A 19,802-nucleotide genomic window follows, 5' to 3' on the forward strand; every position below is an offset into this window, starting at 1 on the left:
GCCTGAGGCAGACATCCAGCGTGGAAAATTTAAGTCCAAGTATAAGAGWGTTATAAGCAGCTGAAAACAGGGTCTTATAATGAGAAGTGTCAGAAAACATCAATATTGGAAAATGCTACCAGCTTGGCCCATAATACRGGCTTTGTTAAAGACATCACTCAGGCTAACAATTGCTATATCAAGTTAAAGTCTAATGCCTTTTGCAACTGCTGAGTTATAAAAACTTTAATGATCTTTTTGGTTGCAATGGTAAACCTGGCAGCAACTGRGAAAGACCCACAAATCTGGAGAAAAAGTAGAAAAACCTGGGTTTTTCTCTACTGTGTTTAAGTTACAAGACTGGGAACTGTCAAATCTGAATTACATTCTTGGCAGTGCCACAGGTTTCCTGTGTGACKTAGGTCTAGCTGAAGGTTAACCTCTTGGTGCCTCAGTTTCCTCACCATAGTTTTTGGGACAATGTTTGCTTCATTTCCTAGGCGGTGCTGGCATACTGAGCTGGCTTTCTGTACCTCAGTGAMGTGATACACTAATCCTCTGCAATTTTTCTACAGAAGGGGAAAATCAAACTTCTTGGGTTTGAATCTATGGCTTGCATAATGGGAAGAAAGCAAGGAGGAATTTACTGGAATAATCGGAAGCTGAAGTTACGTTGGGCTCTGTCCACAGAAGCATAAAATCACTGTGTTTCAGTCCCGAAATGTCATATAAACAATGCTTTGCAACTCCTGCAAATGGTTTCCTGACTKTGTTAAAGGAAGTGGGCTGTCTACTCAAAGCTCTTGTCTGGGTCACGGTGACTAAACCTTTCTGCAGCATGCCTTTTAAAGGTTTGCGTTTGTTTTAACTCGGAAACGTTCCCATAAGCCTCAACAAATAACAAGGCTGTAGAACATGATATGTGTCCTTTGATCCGTGGAAGTGCAGAGATGTCTCACTGGTAGATGCAGCCCAGTTCACCTGTACACTAATCCACTAATGCTGACAGGAGTTAGAGGACTAACTCTATTGTGCAATACTGTAAACATTAGTCATAATTGCTTGTAAAATATGCTGGGGAAAAAAAATCCTGGGAGTTATGAGAAATCAAACCACATTCAGCTGTAAGTATCCTGGTTTCAAAATCCAGAGATCCCCTGGATCTAATTATCTTTGTCTTGCACTCATTGCAGCCCCCTGGATCTCTCAGTTCAGTTCAGAAATCATTAGCTAATTGCAAAAAGGAAAATAAAACCTGTATTAAGGCATCTGTTCATGTCAGGTACCAGACATGTACGTTCTGCAGCCCCTCCAGAGACACAGAGATGTCTGTGTAGCTGTTCACCATCCCATGTGTTGTTGTTTGCATAAACTTAATTGAATATACTAATGCAGAATATAATTATTCTGATATACTAAGCTACACTACATGTGATTAAAAAATAACAATGTGTCCTGGGAACAGTTAGCAAAACTGCCAGAATGCAGATAAAAATTGTCTTATTAAAATGCAAAAGTAAGCATTTATCTTTCCTGTTATCCCTATGGGGGCCATTACATGTAATAATGAAAAGATGTCCCTTGAAATGGCATTACTTTTTAATGAGGCCTTTACCCATTGAGTCATAATCTCCATTTTACTAATTACAAGCAGAAATGGCTTCCTAAACCCTTCCAACTGCTGAGTACAAGTGGCTTCTAAAACTGAGGCTTCCCAGTCAGTTCTCAGAATTGGGCAATCCAGCAAGCGTTGGTCTACAGCTGAGTTAAAGATGGGGGTTGACTCTACAAGCCAAGYATGTGAAGACCCAGCAAAGACAACTGCATGTCAGAGTGTCAGTTCCTGAGCAGTTCTGTGACATATTCCATAGTGCTTTAGTTGTTACCAATCCTCTGGTAATCCAAGAAACAGCTGGGACACCCATCGCGATTACTGGCTGATTGTCACTTGGCCCCTGGACACCCCTGTGCTTTCCTTTTACTCTGGCACTTGTCTTCATTCAGAGCCTGAAGAGACAGACACCAACTGCTGGTGCAGGGCCCCAGTTCTGACTCACTTGCCCTATCCTATACTCAGTGATACACAAAAACCCACACAGTGCAAGGACTGAACCCTTTTATTTCAGTAAAAGTCTGGCTTTTCCCTTCATCTACCTTATTACTCATATCCTCCTGAGGTTTTGATCACCAAATCATTTTTGGTGAAAGCATTTTGGYAAGTATGATCCATTATCACACCACTGCTTCTTCTGCTAATGTTCAGGGCTTGGCTATGCATTCAACATGGGAACTGCTTTATACAGCAACAGGGGGAAACATCTATTTCTGCAAACTGTCACTCAGGGAGCTGCTTAAAACTTGACAGCTCTAAGATTATTTTTGTGATAAAATACTAAATCATTGCCAACACAAAGGTGAATGGTTCAGGTTGTCARTCTGAATTCTCATAACATGCACTGAAATATGGGGTTCAGGGGGCCAAAAGGGATCTAACAAAACATTATTAAAGTTAGAAAATTAAGTAATCTACAGCAAGGAAATTCCAAGATGAATTGGCCCCCACCAGCTCCAAGCCATACTTTCTTTTTTAAATTTACTTTATCTGTTCTCATCCTTATGCCCCAGGTCATTTCATCTCTGCATTTTATGCTGGTGGCTTTCTCTCAGGTAATGAATATCAAAAGAAAGAGGAGAGAAGGCAAGAAAGAAGCTGATGGCTTTTTGTTTTAATGTCAAAAATTAAATTCTGGGAGCATTCTCAAGTCCCTAAGGGAACATTCCATGGTGAYGTTAAAGAAGCTGGAGTAATCATCTGTGTGCTACAGTTTTTCTGAGCTTGGTCATCTTGAGACAGGTTTTCTTAGACACCTCTGTTATTTACAAAGGCCCTACATCAAAAYCTACAAACACTAGAACTTCTCAGAGAAAAACTTGACAATTATTCTTAAATGGGTGAACCCATTTCTTTTTCCCTAGTCTTTTTCTTGGAAATTGCTGAAGTGTTTGGCTAAAAGGTTCCACAGGGCAAAATACAGCCTGAGTCAGAGAGCATGGAAACTAGCACCACTAATGATTGAAGTTTGGCAAGACTGTAAATAGCAGAGTCCAGGTCTCTGAGTGAGTCAGCCTTAATAATAGATGGGGCAATCAAGCCATCCTGTATGATAAATTCTCATAACTTCCATTTAACAGCTTGAAAGCTTCTGATGTTTGTGAGAGGCAGGTTGGCARTAGAGCCCTTTACTGATGAGCACGGCATGCTGAGGTTCCCCAAAATCATGCAGCATCTGCTAGCAGACCTGGGATGGCACTCAGAAGGGCTGACCTCAGATTTCCCCTATAACCACAGACTGTCCTTGGTTTTGCTTGGCTCAACAATGCTTCCTCTCTCTCAGTTACATCACTTTCCCATATTTTTCTTCACTGTTGTCTCTCTCTGACTTCTCTTYCCCTTCTCCTCTCTCCTTGGCTTCCCTTCTCAGAGTATTTCAGCCTTTGCCCATGTACTTTCCCATGACATCTGAGTGAGAGTTTAAACCAGTTTGGCTGCCTTAGATGAGAGGCATGGCTTCCATTCCAGGAAACAGCAGTGCTGGGCATGTATTCCCTGCCCATTGTCACCCTCTTCACCTCACAGTTCTTGATGTCTGGTTGGCCTTAGGATAAAAAAGGAGACAGATTGGATTCCTTTCTTGGTGGCTGTGGGAAGAAGAGCTGGAAGCCTGGTCTGGTGTCTGTAAGACTTGTTTATATGTCACATTCCACGTGGTATAGGAAAGTAATATTATATATTACTGTAATCTCTGGTTAATGATATTTGCCCGGTCCCTGATTGAATTGCATCATATTTATGTTGCCTCCGACAAGTCTTAATTATGAACATTTTGATTTTTCCACCAGTTTTCCCAAGTTCACCATGCCCACATCAATCAGATCTGAATTATTTGAGCCCTTCCACAAATGTTCTTCTTTGGTTAGATTGAATGTGTCTAGGTTKGATATGAGGTTTTCCAATGTAATTTCGTTTCCTAGTAGGAAGCAAGTACAGGGGTTCAAAGTATGTCCCACTGCCCAGCTAAGGGACAGCATCTCTGAGCTGGGGCTGACAGCAGGGGCAAGGGCTGGGCTCTGTAAGGGTGCAGGGAGGGGGGCAGCTGTCACCCAAAAGAGCTCTGTCCCTGGAAAGGGTGAAATCTCTGTCATTCCTCCTCCTCAGTGGTGATTTTGTGAGCACCAGGAGTGCCTTTGTGCAGCCTGCTGKGGACACAGGCAGCAGAACTGCTGGCACAGGTCACCCTCCAGGGTCTTGCTAATATCAAGAAAATTAAAGAGGAAAACAGTGAAGCTACTGAGACACCCCAGTAACTTGCTGGGACTGAAGTAGAGATAATAAATCCCAAAAACCCCACATTGCAGACCTGATCAGGTGTTTTGTCACTACATTTCCCAGACAGTGGAAAAGCAGGCTAGAGCTGTGCAAACTGGCTATTCTATCCAGGTCACAGACTGTGCACAAGCAGGTAAAGACCTCCCATTCCCCTCTCTCCCCAGAAGCAATGGGGTTGCATTTGCCAGGGTGCTCTGCCAGCATGAATGTTCTCTCCCAAGGCCAATTGGCCRGCTTTTGGTGTGTGTTTATCTTTGCCATAGGCAATCCACAGCTCCCTGATAGCTGGGAGCCTGCTCATTGTGAGACTGCTTTCCTTCCTTCATCCTTGCAGAGGAATTGGCAGGAGCAGCTASAAACCCTGTTAGGCCCTACGGCAAAGGCTGGAATTTTCAGTCTGAGTGGGTTCTGACTTGTCACCTTGAGCTAATGGAAAAACATACGCTGGGTTTGGCAGGCCAGGTAGAGGAGCTTGACCTCCAAACCTTTGTCTCTTTGTTTTGCCTTAGGGAAGATATGGCAGCAAAGCAGGGTGGGGATTCCTTCTTGCTCTACCCAAAAGTGTCCTAATGGGATGGAGATCTGTGCTTCCCAGACCTTTTATCAAAGCAGCAAACGTAGCMAGGACAGCAAGCCTGAACTTTCAAAAGTCATAAGCCAAGCTCCAAATCATTGCAGGACTTGCTTAAAATCACAAGGTGTTTCTCAGATGTTTCCTCTGGGTACTGAGGTTTTATTTCATATTCTAGTGGAAACCAAGAGAAAAATACTGTTTTCTAAAAAAAAAACCCTGAAAATATTTCACATGAGCACTAGATTCCAAAAGATTAAGAATAAAACATAGAGTCATGAAGGCTTTCAACTCTCATAAACTCTGGAAATAACTTATTTTAATTTCAAAACCCTCTAAGCTATAAAAGGAAGATTTTTSGTAAAGCAACTCTGACTCATTCTAACACATTTTCTCTTCATTCATACATTCTTTTGACTCAGACTAAAAGACTTGGATTGCAAAGCCTCATGCGTGTGTGTGTTCTTTTTTTTTTTTTTTTACTTCACAGCTTTTTTTGGGAAATACCTCAATGAATACAATGGCAGCTACATCCCTCCTGGGTGGAGAGAGTGGGTTGGATTAGTGAAGAACTCTCGCTTCTATAATTACACCATTTCTCGCAATGGTAACAAAGAGAAGCATGGATTTGATTATGCAAAGGTATTTTCCAGACACATAAATGCCATATGATTAATCCATATAAAAATAACTTTCAGATAATTAATTAACCAGATAATTAATTAATTAACCAACTACAACCAYGAAATTGAGATGTCATTTTCTCTCCAGGGCATTGCAGATCAATTTCCATGTGAGAATATTAATCTCTCAACAGAAGATAGTTCCCAGTGCTCTTCAGTGGAGCCTGGTGATTCCTCCCTCTCTCCTTCCCTCCCTCCTCCCTGATAAAAAGTGATGTTTTGGTGGCAGAAGCAAACAGCAAATAGAAGTCTTTCCCCAAAAGAATTGTGCCCCTTGCGCTACTGAACTTTGAAGTGTGCTGTGTGTTGTGAGTTGCTACCCACAGAAGAGCCTTGGTTAGCGTTGTTTTCCATTATGGAGCACACACCACAGAAAGGCTGTGCGTCTGTGGTGTCAGACTCCGGATATGACTTTGAGGATAGATAAGGGCAAGAACACGGCTTGGAAAAGTTCAGAGCTTGTTTGTGCTCTTGACAAAGTGTGGAAAGTATGCCAAGGTGACCTGCCCACTGCCATGAAGTTTCTCGGAAAGGCTTAGGAGCGCAGATTGCAGACTGTCCAGCCTGCAGAAAGCAATCTGGAATTTCCTCAGATTGTAGCTCAAGGAAGATGATACAGATGTTGCAGCTGTGGTTTCTGACCCATGTAATGAGTTTTTATTGGAAGCTAGTGATGCCTGTTTCTGATTTTCCCATCCATAGAAATTACATTATACTGATTATACATCTATACAGAGTAAAAAAAAATAAAAGAGAGAATATTGGTTAGTTATACATTCCTGGCAAACCCTGTGTATGTAGCAAGAATAAATAGGGAAACAGGAGGGGAGKAGATGCTTCAGGAGAGCAGTCATGCAGGCATTTCACTTAAACAGGCCACAACCCAGAAATTATCACAACCCTGGTGCCTCACCCTCATTATCCATTTTGGAAACKAAGGGATCGCTCACTGTCTCGTCCATATCGTTGCAGGGTTTACAGCAGCCAGGGCTACCGTGTGTGCTCCAAGTGTGCCGCGGGAGAGGGGAAGGGGCAGGGGGACAGGGAGCGGGTGAGCAGGGAGGTCACAGCTGGTTGGCCTGTCCTAGCACTGACATGCGACACAGACCTTGTCCCTCAGGCTCTGCTTTTGCAGCTGTTCGGGGCCTCGAATCCACAACATAAGATTAGTCATGCCTGGAAGTGCTTGAAATTACAAACATTGTCTCAGCACTTTCTCAATGAAGCTCGAGCTAGACCTCCAGGCCAACAGTGAATACTCCAAGGTGGCAGGTGGTTTAATTTAAGTTTTCATCTTTTTTTCTTAGTTCCATTTCCTCCCTTTTCCTTGTAGGCTTCCATTTGCCACCTTAGCTGTGGGTTAAGCCAGTTTATTAGCGAGTCACAACCTTAATCTCAGCAGCTGCACTGCTTAAAGTTGCACAATTAAATGAACAGACCCCGCAGGAATTCAACTGCTCCCTGCATTCTCATTTGCAATTTCTTTGATTAAGATTTTTTGCAATCTGTTGCCTGTTGTAGCTTTCTTCCACTTTGTATATATGCAAAAATATAGTCTGAACAAAGAATGTGCAACGAAGGTTTATGTAAACATAAAACCAGCTTAAGATACAATGTTGTTGTTGTTATTGTTATTATTATTATTATTATTATTATTATTATTATTATTATTATTATTAGGGAGCCATTACCTTGTGAAGTGTTTTATCAATGAAATTTAAGAAACACATCTTTGTCAGTACAGTCTGTCGTTTTAAATGTTACTTAGCATTATGTTACAAAATCTGGTAATCAAGTTTAGTTAATACTTACTGTTGTATCTGATTTGCAAAATACTGTCTCATTTTGTGTAGCATTRCCTGCTTAAGAAAGTAATTACTTCTCAGTCTCCCCTATGCTCCTTCAAATCATACATCTCTTTGATGGTATGTTTTTACTTCCTGATCTGAGCTTTAATGAGGACTTGAAAATAACATAATAACATGATAGTATGTGATCTAATTAATCATGCACTTTGTAACTTTTGCTTTGTGTTAATCGTATGTTCCAGGACTACTTCACAGACCTAATCACTAATGAGAGCATTAATTACTTCAGAATGTCTAAGAGGATATATCCCCATAGGCCCATAATGATGGTCATCAGCCATGCTGCACCCCACGGTCCTGAGGATTCTGCGCCGCAGTTCTCAGAGCTCTACCCCAACGCTTCCCAGCATATGTAAGTCAAAATCACACACTRCCAGAGCTGCTCCTTGAGTCTGCTTCTGCGAGGGATTTGTTTATGGAGACATCKCAGGAGCAGGGAATTCAAATATGAGACACCCATGTAAGCAGAGAATGTTTGCTTGTTTCTTTTGCTGTGCTTGCTCCTTTTGCGGGGGAGAGTGACAGCTCTGACCATTATTAAAGCAGGGAGAAGCTCTTTTCCTCCTGGGAAGTTGTGGGAGATTAAAAGGTCAGTATTTGGCTTTGTAAGGGCAGCTCCTTACAATACCCTGAAAATATGTAGACACRGGTCAGGATCTGTTGGAAAGATATTACTTCCTTCATTTCCCTCTAAGATATGCGCTTCCTGGGCTCTAACTAACTGAATGCATTGAGARTAAAAACACCCTTTTGAAGCTTTTGAGTACACCAGATTTGTTTATAGACTAGATACTGGCAGATTCCCAAAGTAGCCTATCAGGCTGCACTTTTAAATAACACGCTTAAGTTTTTCTGGTGTTTATTTATAACAAAAAAAATCCAACTCTTTATTTTGTTTCTARAACCAAAAGCAACTTCAGGTAAAAATCTGTGGATAGTTCACATCTGTGGATTCTGCATCTTGCTTCATACCTTAAATATTCTGTTGTCCTTTTCATTATGGGGAGAGGCTATGGAAAATTTCTATTGCACTTGTGTCTACAGTGGGTTTGTAGACCAATCTTTACACTTTTTCTGAAACAATGCCTTTCCACATCTTGGAAAAAAAAAAAAAACAAAAACCACTAATCACAAAAACCACCTTAATAAAATATTTCAGCTGGATTGTACATTTATTTGTCCTCTCAAAATGAGGATAAATCAATTTCATTAGACAATGGAAAATCTCCTTGGTCTAAAAACTGTATTTTGGATACTCTGCAGTAGTTCRCACACAAGTATAGTTTTTCTACTTATAACAAATACTTTAAAATTTCAGGGAGTGATAGTTACTGTATCAACTGCATGCACAAACTCATCACTAGTTGGGACCAGAAAGAGATTTTGTTGTTCATGGCACATAGTTACATTTTTGTTGTTTTGCATCTCTTTATCCTCTTGCTGGTTGCTGCTTTCTAGATATGCCAGTTTCYCTGACCTTATATTCTCCATTCCTGAGCCTTGGCTTTGCAAGTAATGCAAACCAGTCAGCAATGTCTCATAGTTATTTAGACATTCAGAGTAATTTCTGGCTGTATAGAGAACTAATGAAGTTGAGATTTTAGTTGGCAAATAGGGTAGACAGGAATATATGAAACATGTTATACTGAGTTGTATGAGAGAACATTCTCAGTCAATATCCTGACTTATGTGCTCCAGCAGAAAGTAGCAGGGAAAGATAGTGGTGTGAGGGAGAACGTAAAACCACAAACAACTTTTTTTCCCCTGTTTTTCCRGCTTCTGAAAATCACCAGTTTAGGTGAAGCATCCAGGTCACTGTGTCCCATTCTTGTTACATTGGTCTGATCTCTTTTTGAACTCTGGTGGCAGCCCCACCATCTTGTGGCAACAAGTTCCACAGGGCCCCTTCCTGCACTGGGGAAAAAGGACTACTTTTTTCTTTCCTTCTGAACCTGAAGCTTGGTTATGGCACCTGYGTCCCTTATTCCCATTCTGTGAAGAATTATGAATAGCCACTCTATCAAATTGAACAGATTTCTCCCATGTCTCCTTTCAATTGCTGCTTTTCATAGCCAGAGAGTTCTATCTATTTGTTCTCACCCCGTTCAACAGATTGCTTCCCATTTAGTGGCACAGACTGCCTGGCCTCAGGCAAAGCTATCCTGTCTGCTGGGGGACCATCCATCATACAGGAAGGCAGGATTCAAACTGTTTCCACTTAGCTGTGGGGACAGTGCAAGAAAAGCACTGAATCATTGTMTCTCACCCCACCTCTCCCCAGGCCAAAGCAACTCATTTTAGGCTCCTTTCTCCCTGTCTTCTAACAAGTGCTTGTAGGAACTTGCTTTAGTTTATCATGCTTTTGACACTTTCTACTGCTTGGTGTTTTCAGCATACTTGTTTTCTAGCTTGTGCTGGTGGCTTTAGTTAGTCTCCAATTTTAACTGCCTCTCMACCTGATACAGGTTACCGGTTACCTGCAAAGATTAAGCAAAATCCTAGCTAAAATCAGTTTTTATTTGTGTGGACTCTTGGGGTCTGAATACCTTGCTCTGTTAGACTACTTGTGAGAGCACTCAGCTGCACTTCTTTTCTTCTGGTGTTGTTGATTTCTTGGCAACCTTCTTGCAAAGAGTTTTTTCTCCTATGACCTCAAGAGATCCTTGCTGGCTTGTTTTGTRTTTCTTATTGCACTGACTGACTGAATGTGTTAAAGTTCAGTTTGCAGACTGAGAAATGAGACAAATTGAAGATAAACTGCTAATTTGGGTTTGGGTGGCTGAAGATTCCAAACAACTGATTTCTCTACCAAAAATATGAGCAATGTGCTCTAAAATAGATGAGTGTTCATTTCTCACAGAAATATTTGGTGATCCCTAGGAAAACAGCACAAGAACAATAAAATACCTCCTGCCAAGTTTCTGTAATTTGAACATTTAACCCTTAGGTTTTCTTCCTTGGTGGTCAAGCACCATTTGAATCTTTTTTGTTCTGACCTTGGGTGACAGCCATCTGACCTTGGATTTTGTTTTTAAAAATGTAGTTGCTGTATCATGTTACTGTAACGCCTACCTCCAACAAAGAAGGGAAACCAGGTCAAAAGCTGCTTGCTGGCTTAACAAACTGGGATGGAAGGTTATACCTACAAACCAAGGATTAAGATAGCCTGTCAACCACATGTGAGAAGTTTTGCTTAAAAGAGCAGTAGCTGAAGCAGACCCTTAMATTACATTACGTCCTTTTGCTGGTAAAGTGTCTGCTAAAGATTGAAATGCTGCCTCCATAAATTGCAACAAAACAAAACCAAACCAACATCAAAAAAACAACCCAAAAATTTGTTTAGATGAAGTTTTCCACTGGCACATATAAAGAAGGGAGTGGCTATGGCAGGAAATACTCCAGTTCAGGGAGAGCTCTGCCCTCAAGTATGGGCGTCTGTTGGTCTCATTTCCTCACTTATCAACATGGCAAGAATAAAATCAAATGAATGCAGCGGCAAAGTCCAGAATATTTATGAAAAAAGCGTYGGAGACAGAAAGAAAATGAAGAATTATATACCATCATTATGTTACAATCCTGTCCTCAGAACAAACAGGCTCTGGAGTGGCATGAAGAGTCTTACAAAGACAAGAATAGTAGTGATGGGTACACTGTTTACTTATTAATATTAAGTGATTCCTGTTACTTCTTATTAACTCCAGTTAAAAATGAAACAAACTATATCTTACTGGAAGCAGTTTTTAAGCATACACTATTGTTTTTAGGCATCCATTCTCCCTCCCACTTCTCCTCTCCATGAAGTATGTCCTATTTCTGACATCTAAAAATATTTCTGAAGGTTTATCCTCCCTGCCATCACAATAATGAGCGATATATTTTCTGAAAATAAATCATACTAATGCATGTACTCTAACTATGCCCAGACATTATTGCTGTGAAAGAAAATGTAYCTGGAGAAGATGTACTAGATGAAAGCAATACATAGAATTTGCTGTAGTAATGAACATCATCTGTTAGGGAGCAGGGTTGCTAGACCTTTGGAAATGTTGTTGTTAAATATGAAGTTATAGTACAAGACAATCTTGTTCCATTGGGCAGCTGAGCAGGAAAGCTGAGCATCTGACTCAAAGGATGCTCTAATGAAAGCCTGAATWCTCCATTATGCTCAGGGCCTCTGGCACTTTGACTTCTCTTTACCTTCCACTGTGAACCAGTCTTAGGGGAACTGTGAATCAGACCTAAACTGTTTATAAGCTGTGAAGTAAACAAATATTAGAAGAAAAAATCTGCAGGAGGGAATTTTACTGAAGAATGTGAAAAATRGAAATCTGAAATACTGCTGGCTGTGCTGAGTGAAAGTCCTTGGGCTGGCAGGAGGACTGGCAGCCAGATTTTACGACTACCTGGCAGCAATCCTATTGCCAAGCTAGAACCATTAGGAGCAGCAGATAGAGCTGGTGTCTTTGAGGAGATCAGAAATGTTGTTGCATCTCTGGATCCCCAGAGCAATCTTCAGTAGGAGTTTGGGGGGTGAGCTGGCTGTGTCTGGAGTCACTGAGGCCGAGTCTCAAACATCTGTCGGCAACAATGGTACTTCTTGTGATGTGGCCATGTGGCCATTAGAGTGGGATCATTCATTTGCATCAGTAATAAATCCTGACATGTCAGTGTGTAGTGTCACCACTGGCCTGAGGCCTGCTTGGACTCCTGACTTAGAGATAAATGATCAAAATCACACATGTCATTGTGGGTGTGATTTTAAACAAGACAAGGAGAAATGGTGTGAAATAGAAATGTGACATTCTAGTTGCACAATTAACTTCTGCAGCAGCAACAAATAATATTTCCTAAATGAAAAAGGTGTTATATTTAACAGACAACAATTGTTTTACTTCTTTATTCTGAAATATAACAGTTGTGTTACACTTYGGGAGTGAAATTTTCATACCCCACATATCCATATCCATAAATATCACTGGGTTTAAAAGATTCCCCTTTTAAAAGGCAGCAAAAGCAGACTCAGAATGATGAAACTCAACTCTACATTCATACTGGCCATAGCCACTGGTTGTGGGTTGGGTTTTTTTTTACTTTTAATTTTGCTCAGAACCTGGGCTTCCTGCTTTCCAAGAACAGTGTCTAAACCTGGAAGTCTACTTTCCCTGGAAACAAAGAATTTGCTTCCTTTGTTTATTTACACTTGAAGAAACATGACCACTTATGTCATGTTTGCTAATCATATTTCAAAKAATAATAGAGGTGCTAATTCTGTACAGAAACTGTTCATTTCTCTCAATCAGTTTTACTGGAGGCATTATTTTAAAATGTTGTTGACTTTTATTTTTATGAAACAAAARTGTTCTTGGGGCATCTAAGTACTGTATTATTTTCACTGACTGGAGTCCTCCCAATCCAAACAGACAATTAGCCAAACACTTTTGTGATAAAAACCCCTGAGAACTCCATGGAATTATTCAAACCAAACATTTTTAGGCAATATTTTGTGAACATAATTTATTTTGCTAAGTAGAAACAGGAGGGAATGAGGAGATTGCAAATAGGGGCAAAGACAGATTTTTACTATGAGGAATTGAACAATGTTTGGAAACATATTTGTTTCTTTCCACGTTATCCCATCTGTTAGAGACATGTATATATTTAGATCAATTTTTCAGAAAGCAAATGTTAATTTAAAGTTGTACTAAATTCTGGGAGCTCTTAAGACATGCTGTGCTCTTGCAATCCTTTCTTAAACTATAAAATAATTTTTTTAAATAATCATTTGTAAAAGGGTTATATTCCATTTATTTAATTGAATATCACAATTCAATTACTAGTAGAAGCTAGTGRAATTCATGTCTGAATTATTTGCTCTTAGGGCACCCCATTTTAATAGATTCTCAAGTACAAGCATCCATTTTTGGGGTTGGGTTTTTTTAATTATTTCTTGTCTAACTTAAAGTTATTGTGGTACCTTAAAAGCATTCTTAATTTTGAAGTTTAAATTTAACTATATGTAGTAAACATTGTCAGAAACATTTACTGAGGCCTTTTGATTACAACAGTGACTGCTAATACAATTCCTTTTCACTCAACGTAACTAGTATCTACTTGAAGTGATGTTTGCAGAGAAATAAAGAGAAATAAATTATAGACTTTATGGAGAATCCTTCTTTAAAAATGCACTAGTGCTCATAAATATTTACTCCTTCCATAGCCTGCAGAACATCCGATTATCACTGTAAGTTTCTCTGTAAACTTACCTGGATAGGTGATTMTAAAATCTCAGAATGAAATGTTCTCTTTACGAGTATGATTTTATAGGAAAGTGCCTGACTGTGTTCAGCATTTGTTATTGTTGGGTATTTATATAATAAGGATTTTTTAGTTGGTTTAACTCAGGGCATCAATTCAAAATTTTACGAACCTGACATCTTCCAGCAGTTATGGAGTGCCAAACGGTCTTTGTGTATTAAGTTCTGCATAGTATGTGCTAGCCAAACAAAAGTGAGCGACAGAGAAATCTAAATTTGCCCAAATTGTTCTTGTTCTACAAGAATGGCAAATACTACAGTAGCAACTTGGCAGACTGAAAATCATGGGCTCCTTGGCACTGGTTGCTGATCATGGACCAACTAATGTGCTCAACATGAGATGGACTCATGACGGAGAGTAGGCCATGGARGACATGGTACATATCTCCAACTTTATATTCCCAGTGCAAAGAGAATCAAGGAAATGTAGGTGTCAGTAAACTTTAACTGTGTTACTTTACAGCAGTACTTGCCAATACAGAGCAAAGTTATTCCCAAAAATGGAAGAATAGAAACAGTRACAGACTGTGCCACAATGACTCTTAAGGGCTTGTAACAGCTGAACATTTAATTGATATCTCCAGCTACGTCAAGAAAAAGATGTTGTGATAAACTGCTATGCCTGAGAGGGGAGAGGTCAGTCTACATGAAAAAGTTCTCAGAAATCAGCAATATTCTCCCTAGGATATCTTTCTTCAGTGGTTGGTTGGTTGGTTGGTTGGTTGGTTGGTTGGTTGGTTGGTTGGTTGGTTGGTTGGTTGGTTGGTTGGTTGGTTGGTTGGTTGGTTTATACCAAACAAAAGGGTAGATAAAAGTTAGGTAGATCTGAGGGCAGTATCAGATCTTGAGCCTGGCAACCAGTGCCATTCTGGTGGATTTCTGAAAGGCCCAGGGGTAGGAAATATATACAAGCTGTGGGGTTTTTGAATTCCTTTCTGTCTCTTCCTTAGTATTCTTTCTCYGACACCATGGACCCTGTTTCACATTTATCCATCAGCCAGTGACATTGGATATTTCACAGAGGGGTCCTGCTCCTTGAATTGTCTGGGAGGAAAATTCTGCTCACTCTCTGCCTGCTGCATTTCTCACCCAGAAAATTCAAAATGCATTTGGAAAGTGTCTGTGAAAGGTTTTAACCGCCCTGCTAAACCCTTGAGTGCTGCTTTTAAAAACTATCCATTATGTGGAGGAGGCTTTTCACAATAGCCTGGGAACATAAGACCTGAGCTGCCTGAGCAGCTGGCTCTCCTTGCTGGCACGGCCACGGGCTGTCACCGCGCTGCCGGCTGAGCACAGCTCACAGTCACCTCATCCCTCTGTGGCAGGGGAACCCAGCACCCCACTGAAAAAAAACAAGGTTGTACTAGGAAATGCTGATTAATCAAAACTGAGCTCTTTCATGGGAAAACATCATTTGCCTAACTTCCAAGGAAGCAGAGGAAAATTTGCGCTGGAAGTATCCTCCTTTTCTGTCTGATAAATGATAAGCTGTAGGTCACCAAATTCCTAAGTCTTGCTTCTTCCAGTCTCCCTCTGCTGGGACTGCTGGCTAGCCAGCAACACAGAGGGCTGTGATCCTGGGATAAATCTCATTAATTTTATGACAGCATTCATTTTAAAAATCAGGCTTCAACCATGGGAAATGACAAAAACATTGACTTTTCAACATGAAATAAAAGATTTTCCAGCAGAAGAGGAATTCTAGTTTATGTTTGCCTTTGCTCAGTAGGGAGCTAACCTTTTCATACTTATTCTCTATCAAAGTCCCATGATACTGCTGCCTCACTTCTCTTTTCCCTTGAGACTAATGATTAAGTAYGTTAGTCAAAACTCGCTATGTGTACTAGAGGCATGCTTCTCAAATTCTACCTAATTTCTCAAAGAATGGTCTCCAGTTAAAAGGTGGACTCCACTAATTTATTGAAGTTGACTATCAGTTTACAACATTATCCTTTCAGCTGATTTTTATCCTTAGAATATGTAGTTAAAGGTTATACACACAATATCTGATACAAAAATCAACTGCTTCCACCATTCTGTGATCACACACAACCATATAAAGAAAAATGAAAGCTGAGTGAAGGTCAAAGGCATGACTTTAAGCTACACAATATTCTGATATTGTTCATTTTAAGAAAAGACAACTACACATAAATATTTCAGTGGGAAAAATGTACCTTTGGTTAAATCATGTTATAATTTTCAGTACCTAAACACTAAATACTGATTTGCATGTTTATTGTATACTGAAAAGAGAATAATAAGAATGAAATTTACCTAAGCATACAACAGTATTCTTTCACTTTCTATTAATGTTTATTTTTCAAATGTAATGCTACAATTCATGTCTCATGCACTGCCATGTACTAGAAAGAGGGAAAAAATAAAATCCAAATAACTTAAACAAAATGACAAGGCCTAGATTCCTTCTTTCTAGAGAAGGAAACTGCTCTTATGTAGGTKAATCCATTATGGGACATGGAGTCTGTTTGGTTTCTCTTCACCTTGTAGTTGTCATGTATGCTAGGTATAAGAACAGGATTGATGGGGASTTTTTGTGACATACTTCTCTATAGAGAAAATTTACTTGGCACATTTTTTCCCCTCACCTTTTCTTCCAAGGTGATATATCAGTGAAAATACTCTTGTTTCTTATACAATATCTTTCAAAAATACACTGGCTATGGATWGAACAACACTTAAAAATATTTCTTTTGGTGTTTGTACAAACTCCCAAAACATCATTCTTTGCTTTAGATAGGACTCTGTGCCATACTCTTTTTTGTACTGATATTGATAGCAGTGTTAGCTCAATATTGTTGTCATAGTTTGTGTTATACTTGTAATGCACCATGCTTTGTATTCACACTGAAAATAACACCTCAACAGTATTTCGTGTAGAACTAACTGTAACACTGGGGATGTTCTTTATACTGACTACTAAATTTCTTTATCCCACTGGTAAATACATTRCTTTGACTTTTATTTAAATGTAATTTCTCTACTGGTAGCATCAGGGCAATATACCTGAATATTAAGGGGAAGCAATTAAGGGGAAGCAATAATTTCTGATCTCTGACTTTCTTAATTTTTCTGCTTATCTGTATGGGATGCATCATGCAGATAAGCCTTTTTTAATGATTACAGGTTTGTTTGACAAATGGATTTCAGCAAATCCCAAATATTAACATGGAACTTGTAGTGGTCTTTGAGTCTGAAAGAGACCTTGGAAAGCAAGTGGTTAAAATACTTTGAGGAGGTGATACATGAACCAATTAAGCCTGGAAGCCACTGAAGTGATGTTTTTTKATAATTGTCAGATACCACATGGAATTTGTGATTTAACTGTTTGCTAGCTTTGCTGGAGCAGTTCCCACCTCCCTCTGATGCCTGTCATGCTGCACAACTTTTCAGATCCGTTCTTTTCCTCCAGCACTCCCAGCTATAACTATGCACCAAACATGGACAAGCACTGGATTATGCAGTACACGGGGCCCATGCTGCCAATCCACATGGAGTTTACGAATGTCTTGCAGCGCAAAAGACTTCAGACCCTGATGTCAGTTGATGACTCAATGGAAAGAGTGAGTTCAARAAACTGCTGTGAATGCAATCTTATTAGTCGGTAACAACATTAAATTTATTAATTCTTTCTTTACCTTCACTAACCACATTCTGGGGAAAGTGATTGCGCTATGAGGAATTACTCTGCTTTTTCCCCATAGAATTGAATTCTGGTTCTCTGCAACATGATGCCGAGCTCCTGGCTTTCTTCTTTCAATTGCTGGGTCAAAAAAACAGTGGGCTTTTTTAAAGGGAAAAGTCACTGGCCTAATATAAAGCCTGGTATGAACAGAAGGTGCRTCACCTGTGTGTACACATGGATAGACACAGGTGCACACATGACAACTTCTATTCATTTCACACACTCCCTTCACAGTTTGTCCTTCAGTTGAAATCTGGGAACTGGCAAATCACAGCAACTCAGGTGTCAGTCTACGAGTGTTTGCAGAAGTTAGGCAATGCTGTGTACAGCTAATTATAGGTAACATGATACATGAACTATTAGGTGTGCTTTGTATGACTTTTTGTTCCAAAATCAAGCACCATGACCAAAGATCTTCCCCCAGAGAGATTTCTTTAAACTTTAATAAAAATTTACAGCTTTTTCCCAAGCCCACAACTGTAAGGAATGAGAAAGTTGTAGACTAGCACAGTAAATCAAATCTGAGTACCTTTTCTTCTAAAGCTGTAGCAGACTTTTTTCACAAGCTCTATTTGAGTACACAATGAATTTTGGACATACTARTGAAACTACCCTATCATTACCATATTTTTTCTATTCTAATTTTGTGGAGCTGTTTAATTGTCTCCTCTGTTGAGTGTGAAATTGGACTTGTATGTGGAATTTTTAGAAGCACAATAAAGGCAAGATATAAAAATGCCAATCCCCAGAATCTGTGTCAACAACCTCATTGGGTGTTGTGTTTGGTCCAGTATATTTAAGTGTTATAAATGATGGCTATACATGATTATGCACAAAACATGCTTTGCTACATTTAACTCAGAGTTCTTTCTGTGCTGGGTTGCAGTTACACCAAATGCTTGCAGAGATGGGAGAACTGGARAATACCTACATTATTTACACTGCTGACCATGGATACCATATCGGGCAGTTCGGACTGGTCAAGGGGAAGTCAATGCCGTATGACTTTGATATTCGAGTTCCGTTCTTTATTCGTGGTCCAAGTGTGGAGCCGGGATCAGTGTACGTTCCCTTGTGTCTCTAGCACAGCTGTTGAGCCTAATGTAAAATGTTTCTGAGAGCATGTAATTATCACTCTGTCTAGTTCCATTTCATAAAGGATGCACCCTATTATTGCAGAGCAATGAATCTCATAAAGAGGCAGTTCTTCCACTTTGCATATTATGAATAAGTTATAACACAGATGAGAAARTTGTGTTGTGCAAAGTCCTGTCGGGTCAGACTTGGGTTTTGCTTTTAAAAATGATGTGCTCATCTTTACTGCTCACTGTCATTTGGTAGAATGGGTGGCATCATGCCCTCATTGTCAATGAGATAAGAGCATTGGGGCTGCTGCACCTCCTAGTTTTTTTGTGCTTAACTTTTTCTTTGTGATGTCAGCCTGCAGTACTGGCCTATCGGTCTGAGTTGGAGACTTCAAAGGCGGTTTTCTAAACTTAGCACTTCTGTAGAGCTTTACATCTTCAAAGCCCTGATAAGCATTAATTATCATTCTATTTCCAAGAGAATGTGAAGACTTACACATTGAACACGTGACAACGATGACCTTTTCTGTTGATTTGCAGCGTGCCTCAGATAGTTCTGAATATTGATCTTGCTCCAACAATTCTGGATATAGCAGGCCTTGACACACCTCCAGATATGGATGGCAAATCTGTCCTAAAGCTTCTGGATTTGGAGAGACCAGGAAACAGGTGGGTCCCAGGATTTTTTTTTTTAGCTGGTTCAGAAGCGAACAACTTAGTAAATCAACAACTGAGTGGAAAAACAGATTCTGTGAAAATGAGCTGTGTCATGACAACAACCACAGCTTTCCCATTTGAAGAGTCTCTGAAGTAGTAAATATAAAATTGCACATATATGTAAGTGGAGAGTTGTTTTTTCAGAAATAATTTGCTAACACTTGCAGTGGTATACTTCAGTGCCAGCAGTAAATATTATTATTTTATTTGCAGGTTTCGAACAAACAAGAAGACCAAAATTTGGCGTGACACATTTCTAGTGGAAAGAGGGTAATTATTAGGGGTGAGAGAGTTTTGGGAGCGCCTGCCTGCTGGGAACASTCCCTTGTACATGCTTTCCTTTGTGTTCCCTCCTCTTGTTTTTTATGGTCAGAGAAGCAGTAAATTTTGCAAGCAAACTGACAGGCATGACTTTTTTCCTAGTTTCCCACCATTGCCTTTGCAAGCTACTGTGCTCCCAAATCCCTTTCTCTGAAGAAATTTGAAAGCATG

General features: G+C 39.9%; 1 protein-coding gene across 5 annotated transcripts in view; it reads left to right on the top strand.

The window, feature by feature from the left end:
* SULF1 (sulfatase 1) overlaps positions 1–19,802 on the top strand; it is a 120,982-nt gene that overhangs the window by 70,797 nt on the left and 30,383 nt on the right. For all 5 annotated transcript variants that reach the window (XM_057363912.1, XM_057363914.1, XM_057363913.1 and 2 more), the window contains 6 exons: positions 5,428–5,579; positions 7,671–7,840; positions 17,236–17,386; positions 18,395–18,570; positions 19,134–19,262; positions 19,524–19,580. In XM_057363912.1, the coding sequence (XP_057219895.1) occupies positions 5,428–5,579; positions 7,671–7,840; positions 17,236–17,386; positions 18,395–18,570; positions 19,134–19,262; positions 19,524–19,580 (835 nt within the window). The remainder of the gene's footprint in view (positions 1–5,427; positions 5,580–7,670; positions 7,841–17,235; positions 17,387–18,394; positions 18,571–19,133; positions 19,263–19,523; positions 19,581–19,802) is intronic.

Source organism: Malurus melanocephalus, unplaced genomic scaffold (genome assembly GCF_030028575.1).
Source record: "Malurus melanocephalus ecotype Western Australia unplaced genomic scaffold, MMel_1.1 scaffold_32, whole genome shotgun sequence".
Lineage (NCBI taxonomy): Eukaryota > Metazoa > Chordata > Aves > Passeriformes > Maluridae > Malurus > Malurus melanocephalus.